Genomic DNA, 23171 nt, shown 5'->3' with positions numbered 1-23171 from the left:
TTTTAATCACCCCTACCCAATAATCTGATTCTTCTCTCTAAGATAGTCATGCTTTTGTTTAAGAAATTTCCAGTCCTGATATTTGTAAGGTTGCATATTAAGACCCATTTGTATGACTGGCTTGAACTTCATGTCTTTCCACAAAGAATACTTTGATCTGTTTCTAGGATACCAGAAGAGCACATCTGCCTTTGCAGAATTGAATATGGTTTGCTTATTATAAGCCCCTAGATAAAGGGAATGTCAACCTAAATGCGATGGTACCTAGACAACAGATTCTGTTGAGTGTGACTGAACAATGAATAAAAACCACACCTAGTCAATTTGGGTGGAATGCTTGCTGGAGCAGGCAAGTTTGTTCACTCTATTAAACAGGTCTGAATTGACATTTGCCAGTATAAAAGTCCATCTCTGAAAGCTTTTTTTGGCTTTATTAAGTTCAGCAGGTGAAACAAAAGGTGTGACTCCCTAGTATTTTTCAATGCAGTTTAAGAGAGATTGTTCCTGATGTTCCCAGCAAAAAAGTATAAGTTGAAGTATCCCATTGCCATAATCATGAGGCAAATACAACCACTGTAGAAGAATATTAGAAAGAGTAGGCACAGTGGATTACCCTGAAGCAAAGCTAATGTTTTAAAATTTTGGTTTTACAATTAGAAATTTTAGTTATGAGGAAAGATTCTCCCTACTGAATGTGGTGTATGTATTTATAAAGTGAATATGATATTACAGGCTGTTAAAATGTTTTATTTGGACATTTTGCATATCTACACCTGTCCATATCCAAACTAAAGGAAAACCTGGGAAATTCCCCTAGTTTCTCTCTTTGAATGTGGTGATTCACGTGGAAACAGATCCTGACACACAGGTGAACTTGACTCAGTAGAGTGTATTCATTTGATTATTTATATAGAGATTGTTGATTCAGCACATTTGAGGTTGCATTGGGATGTGCCAAGTCCTCAGGTTCTGTTGTATGCTATTCATGGCTGGCATTCCTGTGGCTAAGTTACCGAGTTCCAAACCATGAAGGCCATAAACAAGGCTTCCTCTCTAGGTTTTCCTTTATCTCAAATTGAATCATCTGATAGCTGCCTGGATCCCTCTCCACCTTTTTACATCATTTTCATAATTCTATTTACCAAATATATTCCTCATAAACAGGCTTATATGTTTATCTAACATTAATATAGTAAGGAACGAAGGTGATGTAATGCTTCAGAACCAAGAGAAAAAAAATAATAGAAAGTTCAAATAGGTACGAGGAAGGGAGATATACTAATTAATGAATATTATTTTTAGACTCATGTTTTTAATGTTGTTTTTTTCTCTTTTACTAAAGGGCTACAATATATTATATTACTTGGGTTTATATTACTTATAAACTTAGGACTAGAACAATTTTAAGTGACTGGAGATAAAATTGGAAAATATTTATTTACTTTTTAATTTTTTTTTTTTGAGACACGGTATCACTCTGTGGACCAGGCTAGAGTGCAGTGGCATGATCATAGCTCAATGTAGCTGTAGACTTGTGGGGTCAAGTCATCATCCTGCCCCATCCTCCTGAGTAGCTGGGACTACAGGTGCACATCACCATGCACAGTAATGTTTTTTTAAAAATTTTTGAATAGAAATAGAAATGTGATCTCACTATCTTGCCCAGTCTGGTACTGATTTCCCAGCCTCAAGCAATCCTCCTGCCTTGACCTCCCAAAGTGCTGGCATGCCTGGCCTACTTTTTAATTTTTGTAAGTCAGTCATTAAATGATATAGTACTTGAAAACAAGAGGACAAATATTCATATTAGACTTACAGTTTTTTAGTTCACATAAATTTAGTTTATTGACTGAAATATTTATGCTATAAAAAAGAGTAGTTTTGTCATGGCTCTTTTATTAACAATTATTATTTTAAAAGGTGACCCAGACATTGTGTAGGTTTAATAGAAAATTATGTCCATATTCTAAATTACCAGTCTCATGGTCAGTACAGAAATTATAACATTTTAATGAAGGTTCTGCAGCAGGTTTTTCAGTTCACCTACTCATGTAATGATGAATGATGGCATTTAGTTTTTTCATCTTGATGTGGTGACATTACATGTTTTGTAAATGATTTTTGCAAAATTTTCAAGTCAGGAAAGACAGGCATTATGTAATTATAAGGTTAATATGCTCTTAATATAATTACAACAGTCATGATCATGTGAACTTCCGCATTGAGGTTGACCAAATCACATCACAGAAGTGCCTGGAGTGCTACCATGCCATGATCATCTGGATTTTACTACATTTTCTGAAAGATTAGACAAAATTTTACTTTTAGGTATATCAACTGAAGCCTACTGTAATCTGTTTGTTCAACTAACGTTGTTTTTAAGGTGGACTTACCCTGAGACTAACATGAAGGGTTTAGGGATGCTCATTTGCATGGTTTCCTTCTAAAACCCTGAGAGGGGTCCTAGCAACGTGTTTAAAATGTGTTTGTAAAATTTGCAAAATATATTCGTGTGTTTCATTCTTAAGGCTCCACTTCCCCACCCAGTGGTCTAAGCTTCAGACCCCACATATCCTAGATTTGCTCCTCATTGCAATTACTGGTCCAAAGTAGAGTAGTTATTCGGGCCTTTTGCTAATAAGACTGTGTATGTCACATAGCTTAAAGCTTCTTTTACGTTAAAACAAAATAAATCCCCTAGCAGTCCCTTTGCTGCTTTGCCCCATCTCTGTTAATAGACACTGTGAAATCTGCTTTTTTTCAAAAGTTGAATGAAAATGCTACACTTTTGCAGCCAAACAGAGGACACTTGTACATGATATCTTCTTTTTTTTATTTTATTATTATTATACTTTAAGTTTTAGGGTACATGTGCACAATGTGCAGGTTAGTTACATATGTATACATGTGCCATGCTGGTGTGCTGCACCCATTAACTCATCATTTAGCATTAGGTATATCTTCTATAGTGCCCAGTTTCTTCGATAGTCACAAATCTCAACATTCTCCCTTTATCATCCTTTATATATTCCCGTGAGATAAATTACATGTAACCTCCTCTATTTTGTGTCCTTCTCCTCTGGGGCTGGTTAGCTCAGTTAGTTGGAGCCTGGTGCTAATGAGACCATGGTGGCCTGTGAGCTTCACTGTTCGTGGTCACAGTGTAAGCTACAGCCAGCTACCTTGAGATTGCTTGCTGTTGATCACAAATGAGGTGAAGGCTGGGAGTTTGGTGGGCTCTGTGAATTTTTTTTTTTTACCTGCAGGTTGGTATGGCTCAGTAATTTGTCAATGAGAGGAGACCTTATATAAAAACCTGTGGCTGCCCTACCACCTGATACTTAAAGTGGTACCCCCAAGCATTTCTAATTTGCCTTAATATCCTGTAATCGTCTGTTAAATATTAATTTACACCCTTCTTTCCGTGGTCTTCTCTCTTGAACCACTCTGGATACCAGTCACATTAGCAATTCATTAATCACCTGGATTATACACATTGTGAATTACTTCGTGTATAAAAAAGTGTGAATTACTTTGTGTATTACAAAGTGTATAAAAAATTACTTTTTATACACTTTGTAATAAAGTTACATATTTTTATCTATAGTATCACTAAATCACTTTTTTTTAGAACTCTTAATTAGGTACCTTCTAGTATGGATTTAGCCACTCCAATTTTAAAAATACATACACATATGGGATTCATGTATGTACATATGTACATATGTATGTATAAAATACCCTGTGCTTTTCATACTGTTTGATCTAGCAATTCATATCTTTATCAAAAGACAGCTTAGGACTAGCCATCTGCCTAAAGTCTTCCTCAGTGGAGAACAAGACTGAAGGATTTATTCAATTTCTTTGCCACCATTTTTGAAACTACTTTTACTTCTTTTTGCACTCTGATTTTTAAATTGGGTTGATCTATTTAGTAAATCAAAAATTAATTAATGGTTTAGGAATCCCTTTTTATTCAATTCAGTAAGTATCGAGCATATACTCTGTGACAGGTATTTAAATGAGTAAAGGGTGGATAAAAAGATGATCAAGAAACAAACTCTACCCTCTAGGAATTCATTATGTAACAAAAGTAAGATGTTGGATGAATATTTTCTGGTCCCCTTAATTTCTGATTTGTACCTGATTCTTCATATTTTTGTAGCTTTGGACCTTTCTTTTTTCGACATAGAATTATCTTTCTATTAGCCATGCAAGGTTCTGTTTTGGTTTGTGTTGTTTTGATGGTGGTGGTGGTGGTGGTGGTTGTGGTTGGTCAAACCCCTGATAATTTTAAACTCTTAGCCTACCTATTTATCTAACTTTCACTGACATGTTCATAAATAGTCTCCAGGTTTCCTGTGGGTTCCTTGCTTTGCTCAGTTCTTCCTGTTTATCTCCCAAAAACCCACATTTTGTTTATACCCTTTGTTAAAACTAGATAACCACTTAATTCTTTGAACTACTTCAATGAGGTATGATTGACACACAAAAGCTGCACATGTTCAATGTATACAAATTGATGACTTTGGAGACAAACAGATGCTCATGATACTATTACTACAATCCATGCCACAAACTTGATTTTTTAAAAAATAATCTTTGTGTCCTACTAGAATACTAAAGTTAATTGAATTGCCATTATTATTACACGGTGGTCACCAACAAATTTTTAGGTCAATTCCTGTTCACCTCCTCAGGAACAATGTCAAAGTTACCCTGCTTATGAAGTGTCAATCATTTGCTCTCTTCCTAGGTGATGTGCTGATCTGTGTTTAGGTACTCCTTTATGATTCCTGGCCTGCTGTTGTATTTCTCCTCCCAGCAAATATGGGTAGCTCTGAACCATGACTTGTGTTCTCATTTGTGTTATTCTTTATACCTCTTATACTCACAATCACCTATTGATCTTTCAACTAACCTGCCTGCCTTCAATGGTTCCTCTTACTTGGAGACTTCTCTGATTAGTAAGATCAGAAAATCCAGGTCTAGGTGAGGACAATGGTTCACTTTTGACCCTTGAACTTTTTTTTTCTTAGCTCTCTCTAGAGCCATGGGGACTTATTCATTAACAAGTATGATTAGTACTTAAACACCACTATCAGCTTGCATCTGTTTATAAAGTTAACTCTCAATTATTGAGAAACTAATTAACTAGTCTGGAGGTTATGTGGGTCTCCTGCAGCCTGCATTTTGGCCACTTCAGTCCCCACGGAACATTACTCAAGGAGTGTGGAAATGACCAAGAAAATACTGTGAAAGAGAGATTATTCAATTGTACTCTGTGTGAAAGTGAAGTCGGATGGAAACTAAAATTATGGATTTCAGTGCATTTTGGGATTATCTAAAGATAGAAATATGCATGATGACCGTAAAAGGAGCCTTCCTTTTATATTATATAAATGCTTGCAAATGAGCAATAAAATGAAGATATTATGACGCTAGTAAAATTTAAGAGTGCTATTTTTCTTGTATTAAAATTGGGTCAACAAATTGTTACCAAATGTTTACCCTTCTGTAAAAGAAAATATCTAGTCATTCAACTCTAGACAGGAACTCAGAGATGGAAGGCCCCGATTATTCTGTTGACCTTAGGCCAGGATTTTGAAATATTTTACATTCATCCAACAATAATTGTAATTGATCTTGGATATTTTTGAGGTAACTACAAATAGATCTAGGCTATTGAGGAGACACAAAGATTGATTTAGCATAACATTTAATTTTCATTTATTTATACTAGCTTGAGAAATAACCTGTTAAGTCACTGTTCCTAAAGTGTGTGTAAACTAGACATTTATTTGAGGCATAGTTTTGCATTGAATTGCATTGCCTCAGAATCCTTTAAGAGCAATCTGTGGTGGCTTTTAAAATTTTTACCTTTACAGGATTCCAACTACTATTCCCCCATTCTTAGTCACGGAGTAGTGATTGTTCTATAAACAAATAGTTAAAAATCCTAATCCTAATATTAGTAACTATGTAAAAGAACATTTTAGTGAATACCTTAGTGTTGGTTTACAAAGCCAAACATTTTCAATTTGTGGAATCTTGCTACAAATACTAAATTCATATATATATATGAATATATATGAATATATATGAATATATATATGAATATATATGAATATATATGAATATATATATGAATATATATGAATATATATGAATATATATGAATATATATGAATATATATGAATATATATGTATATATGAATATATATATGAATATATATATGAATATATATATGAATGTATATATGAATATATATATGAATGTATATATGAATATATATATGAATATATATATGAATATATATGTATATATGAATATATATGAATATATATATATATATATATTTGTGCTTTACTCCTGAAAGCGTTGGAGAATTTCATTTTTTGAAATCATTTAGAACCAAGGTCGGTGAACTTTCTTGTGAATGGCTAAATATAAATATTTTAGGCTGTGAGGTTCAAGATGCAAAGTTGAGGGTATTATATAGGTACTTATATAACAAGAGAGGAAACAAATATCTACAATTTTTTGTAATACAGCTCTACTAATGAGCACAATGAAATTTGTGGATGGACACTGGAATAAGAGTTTCCTATAATTTTCATGTTTCACTAAATATTATTCTCTTATTTTTTTCAATCATTTAAAACTGTAAAAAACATTCTTAGATTGCTGGCCATACAAAAACACAGGCAGGCTGAATTTGGCTTATGGGCCCTAGTTTGCAGAGCCTTACTCTAGAACAGAGATTCTTAACCAGTAAGTAGTTCATAACCCCACACCAGGGGTGAGTGTCGTGGGGCCCTTGAACTTGCTGAGATCACAAGCAACATTTTTTGCATACATGAATTTTTCTGTGGACAGAGTCTGCAGCCTTTATCTGACTCTTGGAGAAGTCCTGGACTCAAAAAAGATTAGGAGCCAGTGTTGTCTAGATATTTTGTTAATTTTTAGGACACATTTCCTGAGTGTCTGATAGTTCCTAAGCAATCTGCAAGTCACTGGGAACTCATGGGAATTTCTACTGTAGGAGGTAATACTGCTAGAGACATGGGGATAAATAGTTGTCAGGTGATCTTATTCATAAAGTCTGTTGTCACCACCATTCTTGCTGGTTGACAACACTCAGAAAGATGAAAATTTACACCTGATTATGGGAGGGACAGCCGTATCTTTTCAAGTGTTTAGTAAATAATTTAGGTTGGAATTTAAATATCTGAAACATTTAAGTGTTCAGACCATTTCAGGCTGTAAAGATAAATCAGAGTCAGTATATTTAAAACCCTTTCCTTTACAATAAAAATTAACCCACAGATAGGTTCATGTTAGCTCAACTGACATCAAGGGCTGAGATATATATAGAGAAAGGATTAAAGTTGCTTATTAAAGCTGAGCTTCTGAGCTTGCAGGCTGCTTGACTTAACCCATGGCTGTTAGTCAACGCTAAGCCCTTGAATGTTCAAATTCATGAAATGGAGTAGTTACCCTGGGGCAGAGGTGGTGGTGAGAAAACAGAAATGTCCAACTGAAAATAAATAAGCCACTCAGGAGTTCCTGCCTCTGCCCCAGTATTGAGAATGGGATAGCTTGCTTCTTCTCAATAAACAGTGTTATAGAATGCATTTCATACTCAAGGAGGAAATAGTTATAAGAGCTAGGATACTAATTTTAAGATCTAAAGATAGCATAGTTTGTGGTGAAACCTTAGAAAAATCTAAATACTTTCAGTAAGCCCTTTACATTTTATATGTAGACTAATCATTAATTTATAGCCTTTTTTTCCATACACTTGGAACATATAACAAACCTAAGAAAGTTTAAAAGTATTCCAAAGAAAGCAGAACTTAGCTAGGAGAATTTCCCTGGTGAGTCACCTCAAAAAAGAAAAGAAAAAAATTACAGAAGTAAAAAGCTACCATAAACAGAAAGCATTGCTTTCACATACATTAGGCTTCAATATTGTTGATTGATCAGCATTTATTAGTGATTAATAACTTTTTAATCTGGAAAATTCACCCACCTCCAGGTCTTTCTTTCAGTTCAAAAATTAATAGATGCAATAATGGTCCTGCTCATTTTTGTAAAAGGCAAGAGCAAAAAGTATGCAGGAGAATGGGCTGGTGGCTTCAGTGAGAAATTTACCAGGAAAGTCAGAGACAACGAAAAGTCAAGTGAAGAGCACTATCGTGTGCTTCAAAAATGGAGTTTTTCTCATCAGAGATTCTTGGTGATCTTGAGACAACTATGAATCATTACATTGATAAAGTCCGCCTTATTGCGGAAGCATGCCTGGGTGGCTGTTTCCAGAAGATTTCCTTCTCATTATATAAAATAATGTCACATCAGCTAGTTCCTGAGCTTCACATCTCATTCCATGACAAGTATCCTGTATTCCTGTAGTCTATTAAATCATAAGAGCTAGTTAGACTGGGTCAGCCCTTGGCTATTTGCCCCCAGACTTTAGAGTCCTTCTCGGGACTACACCATCATCTTTCCTGGCACCTGGCGTTCCCTTTCCACTTAAGGCTCTTGGCAACCATGTCTTTCCTACTCACCCTCGTGAGTCTTGCCAGTTTTTTGGTGCCAGATTCTTTCTGCCCTTCCTAATGTCCCAATCAGCTAATTTGATAAACTCATCTAAGGTAGAATGCTAATGAGGGAGTGCTTCCTTCTAAGCTGAATATGGTTTATAACAGGGTCTTCTTGGAATGCTGTGTGGGTGACAATTTCAAGTCTGTGTGGGGGTGAGGCAATGAGTATACATTGCCCTTCACTTTATATTCCACAATTTGTATTTAGACTTGTTTCTATTAATGTGACTTAGCAGGTATGGGCACAGTTTGGCAAATGCAACAGATTCGGGGGTTTTTTCAAGTGAAAAAATTTTATAAAGCAAGAAGGAACACATGCAATTAGTAATACACAGTGAGACACCACCAGTTTCACAATAACTAACTTGTAGAGTCATTATTAGAAATATACTACATTTAGTCATGATTTATTATTCATTCATTAAGCTTTTAAAATGTATCATTGAGTATATCTGTCAACCAGTCATTCACTAAGTGTTGGGTACTATAGGGGAGACGACAACTATCAAAGGAATAAAACCACATTGACAACAAAAGATACCCACATGTGGAACAAACTGGAAAACAGCAAAGTGATAAATAATATGGCAACAGATAATAAAGGAAATACACATATTAAACTTTTTGAGTCCAGGATCTTTGAAAATAGAAAAAGCAGTAATAGCTTTTTGCATTTCTGAGGTTTTTTTTTTTTTTTTACAAGTTACTCTAGTTTGTGTACCATATAATCCTGTTATCTTATCTCTTCCTGCCTAACAGGGATTCTTGTAGCATTTCTAGTGCCTTCTTTTGAACTATGAATATCATCTGGCCCCCTGGATAAAGACAAGGCTAGGCAAGTCAGATTAGCTTGTGAAACAGGACCTCTAGGATGACTACAGTAAACAATAATTTCTTGTACACTTAAAAATAACTAAAAGAGTATAATTAGAGTGTTTGTTACACCAAGGAATGATAAATGCTTGAGGTGATAGATACTCCATTTACCCTGATGTGATTATTACACACAGTATGCCTGTATCAAAATATCTCATGTACCCTATAAATATAGATACCTACTATGTACACATAAAAATTAAAAAAAAGGACCTCTGATTTAAAAAAAATAACAAAATATAATGGACCATACTAAACTCATTTTAGGTAGATATTAAAGCACTCACTTTTTCTAATTTATCACTTTCTTCCTCAACTCCTTGCTGTGTTCCATAATTGTCAGCGGGCCAGGAAGACAGAAGCACAGCCAGTATTTGGTAGTACAGGTGGGGCCTGTGGTAGGACAGGCAGCCTTACAGCCAAGCAGTATTGATGGTGAAGAGGAAGGAGGAAGGAAAGGGACTGAATGCAAAGGCCATGCCTGTGTAAGGAAACAAAGAAGATTGTCCATATGTGTAATGTCATTGGTGACATGGTTTTTAGGGAATAAAGAAAGAGTTGGAGGAAACACATTTGGAACAGACTAGCAGTGAGATTTAATTTGGATAATTCATGACTGTTAAAATCATGTGGCTTATTTTATGAGCTTACCAATAAAGTTACTACGTAAAGAGATTTGTTGGTTTAAAAGCAACTCCTCTATGGGAATTAGTATGAGGCTAAAAATAAATCAGAAGAAAACAATAGTAAATTTTGATGTGGCATAAGTAATTTTGATGTTTCTGAAAGAATACCTCTTTGTGTAATGACAGGAAGAATCTTTACCTCTAACATCTTTTTTTCTCTTTTAAACATACAGGGTTCTTTTCCTATGACTCCATCACTTCCAGCTAATCCTCCCATGGCTTTCAATCCTTATATACCACATCCTGGGATGGGCCTCGTTCCTGCAGAACTTGTACCAAATACACCTGTTCTGATTCCTGGAAACCCACCTCTTGCAATGCCAGGAGCTGTTGGCCCAAAACTGATGCGTTCAGATAAACTGGAGGTATTTGTGAACATATATATAAATACCTGTAGAATAGATATTAACCTTACACATAAAGCAGTATTCTCAGAGCCCAGTGTATTGTGTTTTAAATAAGAGAACCCAAATTTCTTAGCTTATAGGGTTGTTAAACATTTTAGTACTGCAGTCATACCTTGTTATAAAGTGCATTGATTCACCTGTATGGTAGGTCAAACAATGTTAAGTGTACCCAGCCATAGACTGTGCGATGGCACAGGAAGCCTCTGTGGGAATGTTCCTTTTACCTAGGCTCCAGCTTTCAGAAACAGATTACTATATTTGTTAATGAGTCTCTACTTGCTAGAATAATCAAAGTGGGAAAAAAGTAGACAATATAACTGTCTACGATTGCAGAATGTAAAGCTATATGAACACAGAAGGTAAATTAGTCTCATAGTGCCTCAACTTTTTTCTCCATTTTGAGAGTGATGTGCTAGGCAGTAAATACCCCCGATGCCTAAGAAAAGAAAATCTGAAAGAAATTTCAAACAGCTTTTTGATTTATTGAAGTCCTTCATTCTTCTATTGTTATTCTTTGTACATTGAAATAACTAGTCTTTCCTTACAAAGTCAGCTCCATTTGCAGCCGCTTAAATGCCTAGTAATGTATTGTAATAGAATCTGATTGTACATATAACTCAGTTATGGTTCACAAGTTGACTTTGGAAAACCAGTGCATTATGGTGTGATAAAGACTCATCTTGGACTTAAAAAAACACTAATTATGCTTAAGGCTGTGTATTAACTGGAGAATTAAAACTGGTTTTCAGTAATACTTTTTTTAAACATTTTTATTTCAATGTAAGGACAACCTCCTTTTGGGGAGAATAGAATTTTTTTCTGGGAATAGAAGTTCTGTCTGTTTATATCTCATAGTGAATATGGCTTTACATTATTCTTTATCTTTTTAGATTTGTTCACACATAATATATTCAACGTATATATAATTACTGTTACATTCACTAGCAAAATAAATAAAAGCCAGTCAGCTTCCAGTCATCAGTGTGATGCGTGTGTATGTGCATGTGTGTGTTCTAAGGTTTGCCGAGAATTTCAGCGTGGAAATTGTACCCGTGGGGAGAATGATTGCCGCTATGCTCACCCTACTGATGCTTCCATGATTGAAGCGAGTGATAATACTGTGACAATCTGCATGGATTACATCAAAGGTCGATGCTCGCGGGAGAAATGCAAGTACTTTCATCCTCCTGCACACTTGCAAGCCAGACTCAAGGCAGCTCATCACCAGATGAACCATTCAGCTGCCTCTGCCATGGTAAGAAAAGGCCTGCACTTGTGGCCTGTTTCAGAGTAAATGCTTTGTATATTCCTCAATTTGTCTAATATCCTGTAACCATACTCATGGATGGTCATGAGAGGACCTTAGTATGAACAGTCAAGGTTATAAGCTGGAAAAGAAAGAACCTATTTATTCTACTTTATTTACTAAGATTTTCTAAAGATAATTATTTAAAAGCCTTACTAATGCTTTTAACCTACTGTGCTCTTTCTCCCATTTTCAGAGTAAGGGTGAATTATATAATTTAAACAGTAAGTTATTTTTGAGTGCTTTTATAGTTTCACTACCCTCAATATCCTAGAGAGGCAGAAAGTTGCCTCTGCTCTGTGAGCCACTTTCATGGGCCCTTTGCTACTGACATCCTTAATGCCTTTCAAAAACACAGCACTTAAAAGATAGGGTATTAAGTAGGTTGTAATTTCCTAAAGGTTAAGGCCACTTTTCCTCTCTAGAGGCATAGTATCAAGGACAGCAGCCTGCTTAGTCTGGGGGGAAATTTCTACGTGGTTGGGAGCAGAGGCCTGACTTTGGGTTTTGTTGTTGTTGTTGTTGTTGTTGTTGTTTTGTTTTGTTTTGTTTTGTGGGGGTGGTTGTGTGTTTTTTGTTGTTGTTGTTGTTTGTTTTGAGATGGAGTCTCACTCTGTTGCCCAGGCTAGGGTGCAGTGGCGTGATCTCAGCTCACTGTAACCTCCGCCTCCCAGGTTCAAGCAATTCTCTAGCCTTAGCCTCCTGAGTAGCTGGGACTAGAGGCGTGCACCACTGCCTCTGGCTAATTTTTGTAGTTTTTATAGAGACCGGGTTTCACCATGTTGGCCAGGCTGGTCTTGAACTTCTGATCTCAGGTGATCCTCCTGCCTCAACCTCCCAAAGTGCTGGGATTATAGGCATGAGCCACCATGCGCAGCCCAGAGTCCTGACTTTTAAGCTGCTGTAGAAAGCCAGTTTTGGGGGAACAGTTAGTGCTGCTTAGTAATACTGAAAGGTAGGAAGCAGGAAAAATATTTGTGTAACACTGCAGTGTGATCACTGAGAACCAGGAATTCTCGTGACTTAAGTTTGCCACAGCTGTCCATTGTTTTGATGTGCTGCTTGCTATGTCTTTCTTTTTCTCCCTGGACCTTTCCTTGTGTAATAAGGCATAACAGCCCCAATAAAGGACAAAACCCACAGGAAACCTCATGTTCCCTGGGTGTGGAAAAAGCACTGACATGACCCTGAAGCCCAGGAGATGCACTGTGAGCTAAATCTCCTCACAAACATTCATAGTTTGGACTCCCATGACAGAGACTTTGCCTATTCACAACAGAGAGACACTTATTTTCAAACATCCCTATTAAGAAGGTTTTCCTCATACTGAGTTGAAATTTATCTTGCTGCAACTGGAACTTCACAAAAGAAGTCCCTATTCCAAGTGAGAGTGACTCTCATGTCTCCTGTCTAAGCCAAATACTGCAAATTTCTCCCACTTTTCCTGGTAGTTTATGGTTTCAAGGACACAGTACCATTTTTGGACTGGCTCCACTTTTTGTCAGAACTGAACTCATTACATCGTGAAGGATCTGAGCACCAAAGTAGAACAAACTTACTTTCTCCCTTGATCTGAACAACATAATCTGTTAATGAATGTTAAAAAAGACTTTACCAAATTCTTTTTGTCTTAAATGCTTTTGAATGGGATAATTATAAGCTATGAAAATAGCTTCATATGCATCTGTCCATTTCTGATTGAGTGTGTTTGATAGAATGCATAGGTTACAAGTCAGCCTCAAATTTCCACGTAGAGAGCTAAATATTATATTATAGGCCTTCAATTGTTACTTGTGAATATCAATATAAAATTCCCTTTTAAGTAACTGATCACAGCAGGGTCTTAGCAGTGAGATCAAGTTGGCTCATAGGAATTTAATAGAGGTAAGATTAAATAAAGGAGGGCTTCATGAAGAAATTCAAGCTTTTTATATTTTTAAGGATTCATAGTGGACATGCTTTATAAAAGAGACATTACCTTGTTCATGTATATAGCTCAGGTTGAGTTCACAGAAAGCAGCTTGTATTTAAAAAAAAAAAAAGAGAGAGACATAAAGGGTTGATACTTAGTTCATCCACAGTCTCACACCTCTTCGGCAGGTTTATGAGCTTAATAGTACAATCACCACCCAATTGGAACTGGGCACTGACCCATCAGGATAAACCCCAGCCATAAATAAACAAGCAGTACTACCTTACCAGCGTCTACCTGTTGAATGTTCATCTAGGTTTCACCCCAATTTGTAGTTTACTAGGGAACATAACTGGTTCTGATGATCATACCATGCTGCCAACTTTCAAGAGAAGGGGACACTCCCCGTTTATACCAAAGGGGAATCTTTTTAACAACCAGATAAGTAGGTCTTCTGTCTTAGTTAAAATGTTCAGCAAAACCATTTTCTCCCAATGGTAATAAAAGGCATTCGAAATGATAGATTTTGTTTTATGGTTTATGATTTTAGTCCTGACCTTCGCCATATGGTCTGCTGGGATAAATTTGGAAATTTTATATCTCTAAAGCTACTCAGTTTATTTTATCTCACTCTTCTGGCATGCTTTTCTTTATTTAGGTGGAATGAAAAGCAGATCTGTCACAGTGTGTGCACTGACAGTAGAGTTCCCAAAAGAAAATAGAGATACCTTGAGACCTTTATTATCCACAGGAACGAGGTCATGGCATTACCCTTTTGGACACATGGTAGGATAGTTACTCAACACAAGCATTCCTGTTTCCTTAAGAATTTGGAGCATACCTAATTGTTGTTGCTGGGACATGTTTTTTAAGTAACGTGCAATTTGCTGAGAAAAAAAAAATGTAAAGTAATGTTAAACTTCTCCAAAGAATCTGATCCAGGGGCAAGTTTCACTGAGTATTATAAGCACAGTGGGATTTTGAAAGAACTGTAGACATGAAAGGATGGTTTAAAAATGCTAATAGGTTTTAGAATTAAACCTTACAAGAACTTAACAAAGCAAATGGTACATACCGAAATGGACAGCAAGCCTCTATAAATAAGAACTGCATATATTTTGCTAACTATCTACATAGTACCTGCGTGAGGTAGGTCGTGGGGGAGGAAATATTCATTTGCTTTTTCCTTACATGTTAGTTAGGAAATATATAATTATAGGACTTGAACCTGAAGTCTTTGTATAAACTGGATTTTATTTTATGGGGTGACAGTGTCAGACTCTGATATACCAACATCTGTTTTATCACCTATATGCCATTTATGTCCTAGATCTGTATTGGAGTTTTAACAGGCAGAAATCTCTTTCCTGCTATATCTGTTGCTTCTGCTAATCTCATTTTTATAGATTCATAGATGAGTATCCCTGAGATATTAATTATAAATGATTGTTTACTGTAGTAGCTTTCTGTCATATCCTGCCCAAATGAGGTCTAAATTAGTGAATTTGAAAACCTTTTTTTTTTTTTTGCATTTTTTTCTGTTTTGCACTACTGCTCATGTAGTTGGACTACCTTTTTTTTTTTTTTTTTCTTGACACAGGCTCTTGCTCTGTCACTCAGGCTGGAGTGCAGTGGTGTGGTCTCAGCTCACTGCAGTCTTGACGTCCTGGGCTCAAGCAATCCTCCTGCCTCAGCCTCCCAAGTAGCTGGGACCACAGGCATGCACCACCATGCCTGGCTACTTTTTCTATTTTTTCAGAGATGGGGTTTTGCCATATTGCCCAGGCTGGTCTCAAACTCCTAAGCTCAAACAATCTGCTGGTCTCAGCCTCCCAAAGTGCTGGGATTACAGGCGTGAGCCACTGTACACGGCTGTGAACCCCCTTATCTCTGCATTTGGTTACCTTGCTGTGGGGCCACTGCTTATCCAGTGTCTTGCCCAATGGATACCCTTACGGAGGATTCCCAGGAAATACCTTATATGACTGGTGCTTGCTTGGTTTGAGTACATTTGTTACTTTCTCTAGTACTAGTACCATCTCTCCCCCCACAGGCCCTGCAGCCTGGTACACTGCAACTGATACCAAAGAGATCAGCACTGGAAAAGCCCAATGGTGCCACCCCGGTCTTTAATCCCACTGTTTTCCACTGCCAACAGGCTCTGACTAACCTGCAGCTCCCACAGCCGGCATTTATCCCTGCAGGTGAGAACACAGCTCTAGGCACTGCAGCGAGTTTGGTGATGTTGTGAATGTATACAATGCAAAACAGCTTTCAAAGAGCTTGTATAGGAGGACTGTCGACATGTATTTTGATTAAAAATAAAACAAGGAAGTTATGCTTATCTGCTAGTATCTAGAACTACTTGTTTTTCTATAATTCATGAAAATTCATGGTTTGAAATCAAACTAGGAAAAAGTATCAACATTTTTCTTTTTAGCATTTGTTGGTTTTTGCTTATGATTAATTCACTTGGTTCAGTCTCAAACTAATTCCTTGACTCTTAGGTATCACTGTCACAGACAGTAGAGTGCTGTCAAAAAAAAGGCAAAAACTCCCAGCTTCGACATTATGGAAATGCGTTGTCAATATGTCTTTGATATGCCAAAGGTAGTTAAAATAAAACTACCCTAAGTGCATAATATAGTATAATATAGATTAAACAGATAGTTTTAGCCTGTAACTCCTGAATCAGTTAATATAAAATACATAGCAGTTTATATTTTCTGACATTTTGCAGCATATTTTGTTATCTCCTACATTCAGCTGTATTTAATAGCCTGTTTTACATGAAATTGAATAGAAAATGTTAAGCCAGAAATTTGTTCAATTAGATATTATATATTGGGGGGAAACTAATTTTCTTCCAGTGGTTTAGTAGTTTAAGAATGAGCATATAGTCTCTTAGGAATAAATTGAAAATTCTAACCATTGAGAGTACAGCAGGTTTTTTTTTTCCTTTTTTTTTTTTTTTTTTTTGACACAATGGTAAATGCCCAAGATTGGAAACTATTTTTAAATGAAAATAACATATGTTTTAAAAAATAATTTAGAAATCCTTGTTAATACCCGGACTTGAGAAAACTTATTGGTTAACTAGTAAATTAATCAGTTAATTAATTTTGAAAGGTACCATAAAACACCAGTCTTTAGTTACTAGCCACAGCAGTCCTTCATGCCATCATTTAAATTATACAATTTGTATACATTTATATGATAGTTTCTGAGAGGAAATATGGAATTCTTCAGCACTTTCTTACATCCCTTATAATAAGTAACTACTGATATCTAATAATTTAAATATTTTCTCCCAACCTAAGAAAAACACACATAATGTCTACAGAGTAAAAGAGAAAACCAGTATGAGTTGACATGACTTTATTCCTAGCATTTTTTTCTTCAAAAATTGTGGTAATTTACCTACACATTAGATCACTCTACCTTGGCTACTTCCAATTTGTATTATAGCTGTGGAATGAATTCAGTAGCCCTGGAAGTCTAGTCAAGGTGGTTGAATATAATAAAATGTATGCTGTTCATCATAGTTTTTCTTAATACTACAGTTACTTTGTTTCCAAGTTTGAATTTTTTGCCAGATTTGGCCAACATAAAATCTAGTTTCATAAGCAAAAATGTCAGAAAAATTCCCTTTCCCTTAATTAGTAGCAACATAAAAGCCTGTCCAGCTAAGAGGTCTCTCTTAATGGAACCTCTTTGCCATATATTCATAGTCAAGTCCTATTGACTATGAGACAGTGGAGGAGACAGTGTTAACAGATTAATACTCTAAATAGAAACACGGACACCAGATACGAGATTCTGGAGCATATTTAGAAAATGATATGTGTAATAAATTAAAATTCTCTTATTATAAAAATTATTTAGGATGTATTTGTCCACAATAAATATGTAATTTAAGTGAGTTAATTCTTTTAAAGAAAAATTATACCTCATTTTGTACCTAAGAATCCAAGAATTATTTTGATTACCTGGGTTTGTGACCTTAAAACTAATCTGTAATTGTAAACATGGGAGATTGTTGGACTTGCATGTGCTGAGTAATTGATATTGCAAATAAATAATCTTTCTGTTAAAATGTATTTCTATCAGTAAATCCTTAATAATCAAATATCTCTTTTCTTTACTTTCCACGCTTTTCTGCATGGTGTACAGGGCCAATACTGTGCATGGCACCCGCTTCAAATATTGGTAGGTTTTCTACAAAAATTATCAACATTTTCTAATCTGAAAAAATGTGTTTTTCTGTTGTGACTATGAAAGATGAATGACTGAAAGATGTGGCTGGAAATTTTCTGAGTATGTTAAGGTTTAACATGGTGCTTTCTGTTTTATGTCTTTGTAGCATCAAAATAGTCCTACTTTCTCAAGTCCTAGTTGGTTGCCACTGTGGCCAAATACTGGCCCTGTCATTTCTCTATTTCTACCCTAACAACAGCAACTGAAATATTAAAAAATCGTTTCTTTTACAATATTTGAAACTAGCCAGACTGGGCAGTTTTGTTCTTTGCTTAGCATGTATTATTTAAAAATTGTAAAATACTTAAAATGTATAACTTGTAAAGTACAATGAAACAATTCCCACCTAAAAAAGTTATCTATACGACTTAAAGCATTCAATGTTCCTATGTTGCGAGAGGATGAGTTCAGCAAAGCCAGAGGATTCTGCAGTGTTCTGTAATGAATCCTGTAGTGTTCTAGCCTGAAGCACCATTGGCACTGAAGCTAGGCACAACAGAATCATTTCAAAATGACTCTTTGAGTGTTACGTGATTTTTAACAAGCAGTTGCACACAGATCCTTTTGTTAGCCACTAACACAATATGATAGCCATCTCTAAACCATTTTATACAGCACTAATACTGAAGAGCATGAGAAAGGAATGGGGAGTTCACAGCTCCTACGGTCCTCATGGGCACAAGGAACAGACCAGGAGAAAATAGCTCTGTTCTATGCAAGGAGAAATGATCCCAACCCGTCCCACTCTGCCGTCTCACATCAATCCAGGCCATCCCATCCCTTTTGAGAGTTTGCAACAAATTGACCTTTGTCACCTTGGTGGACCAGAATAGATGCAGAGCCCCAAAAGCACTACTAACAGGCTTCTTGAGAATAAAGTTCAAAATGACAACCACATAGTAGCAGCACTCACTAACATAGCGAGATCTGAACCTTGGGAATGGAGGTGAGGCCCCTGTTACTGAGGGTTTGACTGTCTTCTGTAGGAATTAATAAACATTTCCATTAATACCAACAGGAGCACAATATGTATACCTTTGAATCATAATGTGTACAATTAGAACAGACTTCTGCAAGTTTGAGAAATGTGTCTTTGCCTTCATGTTTTGTGACAGTTTTCTTGAAGATGCTCTCTTGTCCTTTCACCTTCAGAGCTTTGCTTAGGAATGCAAACTGCATTGTTTAGTGGGTCTGCTTCCTGTACAATTGCTGCACTCCCAAAGGGAAAACAAGAGTGTTTTTAGAATTGGCATATGAGACAACAGGGATGGCTCTGGGTAATGGGTAACTAGAGATAAATGGAAGGGATAACTATGGAGTTTCTGTTAATCACCATTTGGGGTACATTTTCAGTTTCTATGACATTGCACATGTTAATTTTTCTCTGGCCATTCATTTTCTCTGTAGACTTTCAGAAAATCTGAATTTAATTGATGTAGACATGATAAATTATTACATATGCATGCTTGCCATTCACACATTGCCATTCACACATTAATTCCCTGGTTTGCTTTCTGAAATGAGCTAGACATCAGAAAGCACCCAAAACGCTTTCTAAATGAGATAGAAACTAGAAAAGGCAAAGATAAAACATCCTGCAAGAGATTTCACAGCTGCTAACTATTGTAGCTATAATAGTTGCTGTGAAGACAAGATTTACCGTGAAGTACTCCATGTATTTGTTTGATAAATGGCCAGAGTTTCCCAGGAGTTTGCCAGAGGTGTACTTAAAAACCTGCATGCATAGTCCACTGTATTCTTCATATCTGCCCCCCTACCACATACCAACCAGTCTACCTACCATGTCTTTGCATGCAGATCAGGTAAGTATACATATAACTGTCTGTTTGCGCCTGCAAATCTAGTGACGGCATTCATGTCCATAAGTCAGTGAACCTAAATTCCAATTTATGATTCCTTAATTCCATTTTGAATGCGCAGTCCAGTTACTTGTCTGCTTAACTAGCTTCAGATAGATAGCCCTTGTAACATTGGATTTTTGTTTTCATATGCATTCATTATAGCCCCTTCTGAAAATTTAGCCTTTTGAGTAAACTACAATGGGATTCTGCTCAAAAACTTACTAAATGTTGAGAATGGTTCCATTTTCCATATTGGTAACTATAATTGGCTTTCCCCTTTTCTCTTTTTAATTTTCCCCCCTTCCATGCTGTGTTGCTTTGCACTGACTGTGATTGCATGAACACCCTGATGTATTCGTCGTTATGATGTCACATGGCTTGTTGCTGTGATACCTACCACACGTCATTCCATCGTAAATGTCATGGTTGCATAAATCCTCTACCCTCCCGTGTGTTGCTTCTATGGTTTTCAACTGAAAGTGCCCATGATGCACGGTGCTACACCTACCACTGTGTCTGCAGCAACAACACCTGCCACCAGCGTTCCCTTCGCTGCACCAACTACAGGCAATCAGGTTTGGCCATTTACTTAAGCTGTTCGGATCGAGATAACTACAATGTTTTGGTAATGCACAGTATATGCTTTTTGGATTGGTGAGATTCTTATGTGTTTCTTAAGCCATTGTCACATTTAGAATATTTATTTTTGTGTATATTCTAGAATGCTATATGTGCTTTGCTTTCATCCCAAGATGAATCAGAGGAGTTTTGCTCATTTTTAATTGGTTACCAGATGTTGCTCTTGATATTCTATATTTAATTACTGGTAACACACCAATTCTCAAATGTATATACTTAATATTACTTAAATGCTTCCTCATTGGTCAAGAGAATTTATTTCACTGCCATTTTTGATTATTGTGTTTAAACTTTGGCTTAGTACAGTCATCACCTTTACCTTCAGATCCACTGGAGAGAAAACAAAATATCACATTTCTTTCCAAGACATGGATATCCTTATCATTTCGCAGTGATTACATCAGAAGTTCCTTCTCATATGGACATTAGATGTGCTTGTTGTTTTGATTTTTATTTGCTTTAGGTATTTCTAGGCAGAGTTCACAAGGCAAATTATAAGTTTGGGGGGAGTCTTGAAATTATAAGGAGATACATACAATAATTATTGTATAGTATTAGGGCCATTTTGCCTTATTAAAATGGGAACCATGCTTATAGACTAAAAGATCCACATATATAACAACATAAACAGAATTCTCCCAAGAAACTATTTTAATCTAAAATCTTTTTTACTACTATAGATACCCCAATTATCAATAGATGAACTGAATAGCAGCATGTTTGTTTCACAGATGTAGAAGTTCCCAGTAGAACAGTAAGTTTCTTTCAGTATTAATATAAATAATATTTATAGGCTACATATTTTATTTACACAATTGCACTTCTAAAAGGCTTTGGTAAATATTTTCATTCATAGACATTGCTTATGATGTAGAGCTTGATTTACACATTATAAATTTTCCAAATTGAAATGTGAGTGCAAATATGCAATATTTTTTATATGGCAATGACAGCTGGTACTGTATTTTCTCATTGAGCTAACACATTCTTAAATGTTTTCCTATTATTAAAGGAATATATGATTTGTTAGCCAGAGGCACAGATTACTTTTGAGTTGTAATTCTTTAACCATTTTATAGCTTCATTATTTTTTTGAAGATCAAACAAGAATTTTCAGGATTTGACTGATATGATTATGTTAAATACAGTAAGCACTATGCCTGTCATGTGACATTGTATTGAATTTTGAGTGACATAATTTAGTAACTGAGTCATTATTTTCATTCCAATCATGTCTCTTTTTTAAAATTTTTGTTGTTGTGGGATTTTTTTTTCTCCTTCACCCTCAATCTCCTCTTTGCCTGGTGCCCATCATGGCACACACTTTTTTAAGCAATCATTCACTTAAGAACATGTGACTTCTGAAGCCACTTAAGACTCCTAGGTATTTTAATTAATTCTAGGGACTTACTAAAATAGTGTACCAACTCTGAATTGCATACCTTCATCATCGAAAGTTTGAAGTTCTCACACCTGGAGTGTGTCATTTGGTTGAAGGAGGCAGCAGTTCTGTTCCCTCGTGGACTAGTTCCCCAGACCCCAGCTAGCCCTTCTTTCCTGCTGAGGACACACGGGCTTAGAACACTAAGTGTTCTGGACAGAGCAGATAGCCGACTGGACATTAAATAAATAGGTCTCCTCAATCATAAGGAAGGATTTTAGAAGGCACCTTTGAGCACATGGGATAACTGAAGGAGCTATAAATTGTAATTGTTTCCAGAGGTGTCATTTGGGATAGTGGCAACTTGGAAATAGCACTAAACATGATAATGTAGGTTTTGCCAACACTTGCCCAACTTTCATGGGCTGCTTTACGTCAAGGTAACCACAAGTTGTCAAATTAACTTTCCAACAGAGCATGTTAGGGAAGAGTGATTCCTTCTTGCTTGATTTTGTTAGAAATGTAGAGATATTTGACAGAACATAATCACTTCAATATGTAATAGGTGCTAAAAATTCCTCTAAAGTTCAAAAATGTAATTTTGTACAATACAATACCCAGATTTCACAGGTAGGCTATTTCTGCATGGCTCTAAAACATTCAGAGAAAAATTGAAAGTGTATTTAATATTTGCATATTTCAAAATGTTCGGTATCAAACATGTTTTCTCAGTACATGCCTGTTGAAAGGTGGACACATGGGTGTATGTTCAACAAAAAGTATTGGCATTGAGTAGATAGATAATGCCTTAAACATTGGATTGCATCTCTGTTAGGACAGTTCTCCACATTAGCACTCAAAGGGTATCATAGACTATCATAGATATATGGTTCTTTCATGATCATTCTCAAAAGCCCCATTTCATTTTTATTTTTATTTTTTATTTTTTATTTTTATTTTTATTTATTTTTATTTTTTGAGACGGAGTCTCGCTCTGTCGCCCAGGCTGGAGTGCAGTGGCGCGATCTCAGCTCACTGCAAGCTCCGCCTCCTGGGTTCACGCCATTCTCCTGCCTCAGCCTCCCGAGTAGCTGGGCCTACAGGTGCCCGCCACCACGCCCGGCTAATTTTTTTTTAGTATTTTTAGTAGAGACGGGGTTTCACCGTGTTAGCCAGGATGGTCTCGATCTCCTGACCTCGTGATCCACCCGCCTCGGCCTCCCAAAGTGCTGGGATT

General features: G+C 36.2%; 1 protein-coding gene and 1 long non-coding RNA gene across 24 annotated transcripts in view; one reads left to right on the top strand and one right to left on the bottom strand.

Moving 5' to 3' along the window:
* LOC129530043 (uncharacterized) overlaps positions 1–23171 on the bottom strand; it is a 228964-nt gene that overhangs the window by 29757 nt on the left and 176036 nt on the right. The window lies entirely within an intron of this gene.
* The window catches only part of MBNL3 (muscleblind like splicing regulator 3), a 118113-nt gene that overhangs the window by 87099 nt on the left and 7843 nt on the right, over positions 1–23171 (top strand). For 9 of the 23 annotated variants that reach the window (XM_063703035.1, XM_004064875.4, XM_063703038.1 and 6 more), the window contains 5 exons: positions 10344–10535; positions 11596–11832; positions 15849–15999; positions 17969–18004; positions 20395–20489. In XM_063703035.1, coding sequence (XP_063559105.1) covers positions 10344–10535; positions 11596–11832; positions 15849–15999; positions 17969–18004; positions 20395–20489 — 711 coding nt within the window. Of the gene's footprint in view, positions 1–10343; positions 10536–11595; positions 11833–15848; positions 16000–17968; positions 18005–20394; positions 20490–21233; positions 21302–23171 lie in introns of those variants that run through there. The other 14 variants (XM_063703033.1, XM_055376297.2, XM_055376289.2 and 11 more) reach the window with 3 other exon arrangements.

Source organism: Gorilla gorilla, chromosome X (genome assembly GCF_029281585.2).
Source record: "Gorilla gorilla gorilla isolate KB3781 chromosome X, NHGRI_mGorGor1-v2.1_pri, whole genome shotgun sequence".
NCBI classification, from domain to species: Eukaryota; Metazoa; Chordata; class Mammalia; order Primates; family Hominidae; genus Gorilla; species Gorilla gorilla.
Note: the sequence above shows the minus strand (reverse complement) of the source record. Positions and strands in the feature narration are given on the sequence as shown.